General features: G+C 51.2%; 2 protein-coding genes across 3 annotated transcripts in view; one reads left to right on the top strand and one right to left on the bottom strand.

The window, feature by feature from the left end:
* Positions 1–287: 287 nt before the first annotated feature.
* Positions 288–2799, bottom strand: LOC146337083 (uncharacterized). Of its 2 annotated transcripts, none has more exons than XR_014785340.1 (2): positions 2625–2799; positions 288–1868 (listed from the first exon to the last, which is right to left on the bottom strand). XR_014785340.1 is itself a non-coding variant. In XM_084817048.1 (2 exons), the coding sequence occupies exons 1-2, from the start codon at positions 2363–2365 to the stop codon at positions 1681–1683; spliced, it is 483 nt and encodes a 160-aa protein (XP_084673174.1). In that variant the 5' UTR covers positions 2366–2799; the 3' UTR covers positions 295–1680. The 2 variants fall into 2 exon arrangements, 1 of the variants encoding a protein (XP_084673174.1); XM_084817048.1 differs by having other exon boundaries at positions 295–1868; positions 2071–2799.
* Positions 2075–6000, top strand: part of AP3B2 (adaptor related protein complex 3 subunit beta 2) — a 76085-nt gene continuing 72159 nt past the window's right edge. Inside the window, exon 1 of the mRNA XM_084817047.1 lies at positions 2075–2476. Coding sequence (XP_084673173.1) covers positions 2364–2476 — 113 coding nt within the window. The 5' untranslated portion in view covers positions 2075–2363. The remainder of the gene's footprint in view (positions 2477–6000) is intronic.

Raw genomic sequence — 6000 nt, 5'->3', positions numbered from 1 at the left:
GAGCCCTAGTTCTCCTGCCTGAGCTCCATCAAAATGCAGGCGAGCCAGCTCTCGCACACCTCCTGTGTGGGAGAATTTCTGACTATAAATATGCGTGTTTCATATTTAACTTCTGTTCCATTTTAACTGTAAGTCACCTTGAGGGCCCTATTTGAGCCAAAGGGCGACTCAAAAATTTACAAATAAATATTAATTGTAGGGATGCAGGGTTGGCCCTACTGCTAGCCAGAGTGTGGCGGCTCCCTCAGGAAGCAGATTTTGGGTGTCATGAAAGGGCAGCAAATTGTTAGTTGTTTAATTGGCATTTATTTATTTATTACATTTATATCCCATCTTTTTTTCCTCTTGCAAGGAACTCAAGGCAGCTTACATGGTCCTCCTCTCCATTTTATCCTCACAACAACCCTGTGAGGTAGGTTGGGCTGAGTGTCACAGATTGGCCCAAAGTCACCCAGTGCACTTCATGGCAGAGTGGGGACTAGAACCCAGGTCTCCTGAACCCGAGTCCAACACTCTAAGCACTATTCCACACCAGCTTTCTTTAGTATTGTCTCTTCACTGTCAAAGATAGGGAGGGGTGCTTGTGGAATTTCTTGCCTCGTGTGGCAAAATAACTTGCCTGTCTTTGGGCACTACGTGCCTTGACGTGGGTGGCTGAACATGCCATGTGCTGCTGTAGCTCAGGCAGCAAAATGTCTTGGGCTCTCCCTTTAGGGGTAGCTGAGGAGGAAACAGCAAACCCCTCTCCTTGGTTCACTACACAGCTCTGGCCCTGCTGTTAGGCAGTCTGAGGCAGCCACCTAAGGTAGCAGATGCTGCCAGGTGAGGAATGGCAGTGCAGTGTTGAAGAGCAGAGCAGTGTGCCCTGGCCCTGGGGCCTGTCCTGAGCCCCCTAAGCTAGGCTGCTGTCCTCAGGCATGATGGAGGATGCTGTCCCGTTGCCAATGTTGAAGAAAGCATCAGCTTTCAATCTGGTTGGCTTCTGTATGTGGAATGGGGCAGTGGAGCCATCTTGCCTTCAGCTCAGGTGGAAAAATAGGGATGCTACAGGACTGCCACACTTATGCTAGATTCTGAAAAACTCACACGGGGGGGGGGCGTGCGGCGTGCGTATAGGCTGTTAAAATTAGCTGCCCTTGCCTCCATCCATCATTTCAGGTAGGGTGGCTGGATGTCCTCTTCTCCAGAGGACACTCCTCTATCTGAAGGGCTGCCAGAGGACCATTCTCTGTTTGAAAGGTTGTCCTGTCCAAGTTGAAAGAGAACGAACCATAAGAACTGTTGTCCAACCACAGCGAAGCACCTGAACAGGCAAGCACGCAGGTCACCTGGTCACAGTCTTCTACAATATGGAGAGATGGACTGTGCTTCTATTTAAATTATGATAATTATTTCTACATTTGCATCTGCACCTATCAATTGGCTATGCAAATGTGATGCAAAGCACTGCCCTCTTTTTTTTGTGATGCATTTCCTCTTTTTTTGGCTATTCATAAGTGGCCACCCTAATTTCAGGTTTTGAACGGCTTTCATCCTGTGATAGGAACGGGAGCCCAGTTCCTAGCCTCATCACCAAGCTCAGCTGCATCACAGAATAGCAACAGGTTAGGCATTTAAACAACAACAACCCCAAACCAACCCCCTTTCTCCTCCAGTCTGGCATAATCTAACAAAGCAGACTCAAGCTGCCAACTTTTTTCCCCCTGGCAGGGCTGCTCTACTTCTTAACAGCTGCATGGGGCAGGCAAGCATCCGACAGACGAAGTTGTTCCCCATCCCCGATGCAGGAGGGCCAAGCTGCTGCTGCTGCTGCATCAGCTGAATTTCTGCTTGCTCGCCACGTTGTCCCTGAATCTTGCCTAGGAGCCCTGCTGGAAAGAAAAGCTGTCAGCCTTGCCTCTTCGGTCGCTGCCTGCCTCGGATGCTTGCTTGGAAGTGGGACCAAGCATCAGACCGGAGCATAACACACACACACACACACACACACACGTGTGTGTGTGTGTGTGTGAAAGAGAATGCGTGAGTGAATGCCACACACGCATACAGACACCCCCGCGCGTCGTGACGCACCGTCGACTGCCCAGGGTTGAAAGGCTTGGCTGGATGCCGCGCTGGCCGCAGCGGATGCCGCCTCCCCTGCTTCCCACAGGCCAGCGAGAAGCCCCCCAGCAGCGGCGGAGGCGACGTGGGCCTGTCTCTTTAAGGGGCGGGAGAGGCGCTCCCCAGCCTGCCCGCGCCAGCCGCGCCCACCCGGCGCTGACATCAGCCGCAGTCGCGGCCAGGACCCGCCGCCGGGGCTGGCGTCGCCCCCCGCCCCCGCCGCAAGGCGCTCGACCAGCCCGGCCTGCCTCTTCTCCGCAGCCATGTCCGCCGGCCAAGCCTACAGCGAGGAGAAGGGCGGCTCCTCCAGCCTGGGGGAGCCCGAATATGGACACGATCCGGCCAGTGGGGGGATCTTCTCCTCGGATTACAAAAGGTGGGGCTTGGGGGCTCCCGCGGAGGGGCCAGTGGAGGGGCGTCGTCAGCCCCGATCCCAACCGGGCATGATGCCCCGCAATACATGGGGCGAGGAGAGGCACGGCGAGGGCGGGGGCGAGGGCGAGGGCGGGGGCGGATGGAAGCACCTGCGCGCCCTGATTCATTGTGCTGATGCTCCAGCCAAAGGCAGCGCCTCCATCGCGTCCCTTCTTCGTCTTCTCCCGGCTCCCGCCCCCGGGGGAAGGGCTGTTGCCCCCCCCCCTTTGCATTGCGAAGCGTGGCCCAGATTTGGCTTCTCCTCCATGGAGCGCCTTTAGTCCCGCCTCCATCCCGAGATTGACGTGACAAGCCCTCTAAGCCAATCCGTGCCCAAGAAGCGCTGCGTACGGGCCAGGCAGGCGAAACGAAATCCTCGCAGAGCGGCTCTTTGGGCCAGGCAAGGGTGGTCTCCCCTGACCCCTCATTTCTGAAGAGCCGTGGGGGGGGGGGTCAGAGAGGTGGGACTGGCCAAGGGTTTCTGCACCTGTCTAGAAAGAAGCCCCGCCCCTTAAATCCAGATCTGGGGGTGGGGTGGGATTGGGTGGAGCACTGCTCTCTGCTCATGCTCGGAGTTGCTCTTGTCTTGCTCGCAATGTCCAGTATTCTGCTCTAAACCATCATGGCACTCAACTTTATGATCGGCTCGAACCCTGGGGATCTGCTTGCTCATTTCCAGTGCCTGCCTGGGCTTTGCTGATTGATATCTTCTTCCCAAATCGTGTTGGGCTACAAATGCACTCCCTTCTCCCAGGACATGGGCTTGTGGAGAAGGGTAAAGATTTCAGCTCACCAGCCACAGCTAATGCTGCAGTGCGAGTTCCTCGCCCATCATGGTTTCTGTGTGGGAGTCAGCATGGCCCAACTTAAAAATCACATCTGCCCTGGATGAGCGGGGCTTCAGAAAAATGAGTTGCCCTTGTTTTGCTGTGCATGATTGCAGCAGAAGTCAATAGATGTTGTGGGGAGAAACAATTTGGAATCCACCTGTAGGGACCTTCCATAGAAATGAGTTTGTGAGTGACAATTGGTGCTCTGGACTTGATTGCCATTTACTTACAATCGAAATGTTCAAAGGGACGATGTGATTGCTGCTAATCGAGGCGAACTAATGGCACCCGAAGCAGAGCTACAACTGTGTTCAAATAGCAATGTAGCTCTACCACTCAAGTTACTGGTTCGGTAACGTGCTTCCTCTTTGTTTCTTGCTGTTGCGGACTGAAACAACAGTCTGCAGTCTGGCATAGCTCAGTGGCAGAACACCTGCTTTGCATGCAAAAGGCCCCAGGTTCAATCCCCAGCATCTCCAGGTAGGCCTGGGAAAGACTCCCGCCTGAAACCCTGGAGAGCCACTGCTGCCAGTCAGCGTTGACAGTAATAAGCTAGATGGAACAATGGTCTGACGCAGTATAAGGCAGCTCCCTATGTTTCTCACATGTGGAAGCTCCCTTAGATTTAAATTGTGAAGATCATGTGGTTGGGATTACATGTTACAGGTGACACAGCTGCTGCAGAAAACGGCTTCCCTTTATTGATATCTCTCCAGATGTTCCTACAGTGTGTAGGATTGTTTACCCACTCTCCTGATAGTGATATAATTAAGCTGTGTACTTCCCTGTCTGTACCAGCAGCAACCAAAATATTTTGTGATGGGTGGGGAAATGCAGAACATGATGATATCACCACAGGGGGGAAGTGATCCTACATATTCTAGGGAAAGCTTGACATGGGGATACCATTTTTTGCAGCAGCTCCACATTGTGCTTAACATGGAGCTCCACTCTGAGGTGTCCTGTGGAAGTTTTTGTGGGGTGGCTAGACAGCTCTGGAGCTCTCCCCTATCAGGGCCCAGTGTCTGGAGTAGCACCTTTTAAACATCCATATAGTTTTATTTATGTATTTGTTAGATTTATATCCCACTTTTTCTCCAGGGAGCCCAAGGCAACTTACTTGATCTTCCTCCTCATACAATCATAGAATAGGGGGGTTGGAAGGGGCCTACAAGGCCATCGAGTCCTCCCCATTTTATCCTCACAACAACCCTGTGAGGTAGGTTAGGCTCAGAGTCAGTGACTGGTCCAGAGTCACCCAGTAAGCTTCATGGCTGAGTGGGGACTAGAACCTGGATCTTGCAAATCCCAACTGGCTCTCGCTGTATCTCGGCTCCTGCATTTTAAAAGACTTAGGCATTGTCATAGTACATCCTCATCATATCAGAGCACCTGAGCATCACCATAGCCTTACAGTGCACTATTTATAGCTCATGAGAGGGGCAGCCCTTTTTATTGACTGTGGACAACCCTTGGCATGTGACAGCTCAGTGACTTCCCCCAGCACTGCTCACAACTTTTCTATGGCCAATGCTGCCCACCCTGGACTTGCCACCTTTCATGGCTTTTCCAGCTCAGGTTGATTCCAGCCAGAAAAGTACAATCTCTGCAGGTTGCATCCAGGACAATTTGTGTGTTAACAATTATTCAGTATTCTGTGTTGCTAAACTCAAGTTTGATACCTCTGTTGAAAGATGGCGGAATGAACAGGAGGACAATGTCACATCTGGGTTTTAGTGGAAATGCTCTCTGGAGATCAACAGCGGCCTTCCTGAAGGCTGCTATTTGGCAGATATGAGCGGCGCTTTGTGACTCTGTGCCAATTTTTTTAAAAAAAAAATCTGCACCCAAGTTCAGTGGGCTGAATATTGAGAACTGTTGTGATTCCTGAAATTTACTTAATTGGCATAATGTATCTGGCTTCTTTGAGTCCCAGTGTGGACCAACCAACTATGCTACTGAAGCTGTAACTGCTACCCCTAGAAATCTTACTCAGCCTGTCTTCTGGCAATGTAGAAACTTCCTTATATGAGGACAGGCTATTTGTCTATCTAGGCCAGTATTGTCTGTATTGGCTGGGAGGGGCTCTCAATGGTCTCAGCCAGGAAAGGGTCTTTCTCATGACCTGCTACTTGATCTTTATTTAGTTTTAGTTTTAGGTTTTTTTTTACCAGGGATTGAACCCAGAATCTTCTGCATGCAAAGCAGGTACTCTACTACTGTGCTGTGGTTATGAGATTTCACTAACATATTTTTTTGCAGCTATGAGGTCTAGAAACTTCACAGTATTTTAAAAGAAAAGATGGGGCAGTTGGGGGTGCTGAATTCTGCTGCCAGTAACAAATCCTAAACCTACACCAGGGGTAGGCAACCTGGTGCCCTTCAGATGGGTTGGACTACAACTCCCAGAAGCCTCAGCCAGCATGGTCAATGGTCAGGGATTATGGGAGTTGTAGTCCAAAATTCAGCTGGGCACCAGGTTGCCTACACTGTGGAATTCACTCAACATGTCCAGCCTTGGATAGGAGTGAGCACTGAGCTTAGTAACAAGTAATATGTAATCATCCACTTGTGGGAGGTTTGTTTCGTTGGCCACACTGTTTTGTGTGCACCGCTGGGCTGTTTGTGTTCTGCGTTCAAAAAACGCAAACTCAGT

Source organism: Heloderma suspectum, chromosome 11 (assembly GCF_057233095.1).
Source record: "Heloderma suspectum isolate Gila_16-S chromosome 11, 16-S_ref, whole genome shotgun sequence".
Lineage (NCBI taxonomy): Eukaryota > Metazoa > Chordata > Lepidosauria > Squamata > Helodermatidae > Heloderma > Heloderma suspectum.
Note: the sequence above shows the minus strand (reverse complement) of the source record. Positions and strands in the feature narration are given on the sequence as shown.

Coding starts and splice junctions, on each gene's coding strand:
- LOC146337083 (XM_084817048.1), bottom strand. CDS start 2,365: ATGGCTGCGGAGAAGAGGCAGGCCGGGCTGGTCGAGCGCCTTGCGGCG. Junction 1,869..2,070: donor TCAACCCTGGGCAGTCGACG/GTGCGTCACGAC, acceptor TCTTTCCAGCAG/GGCTCCTAGGCAAGATTCAG.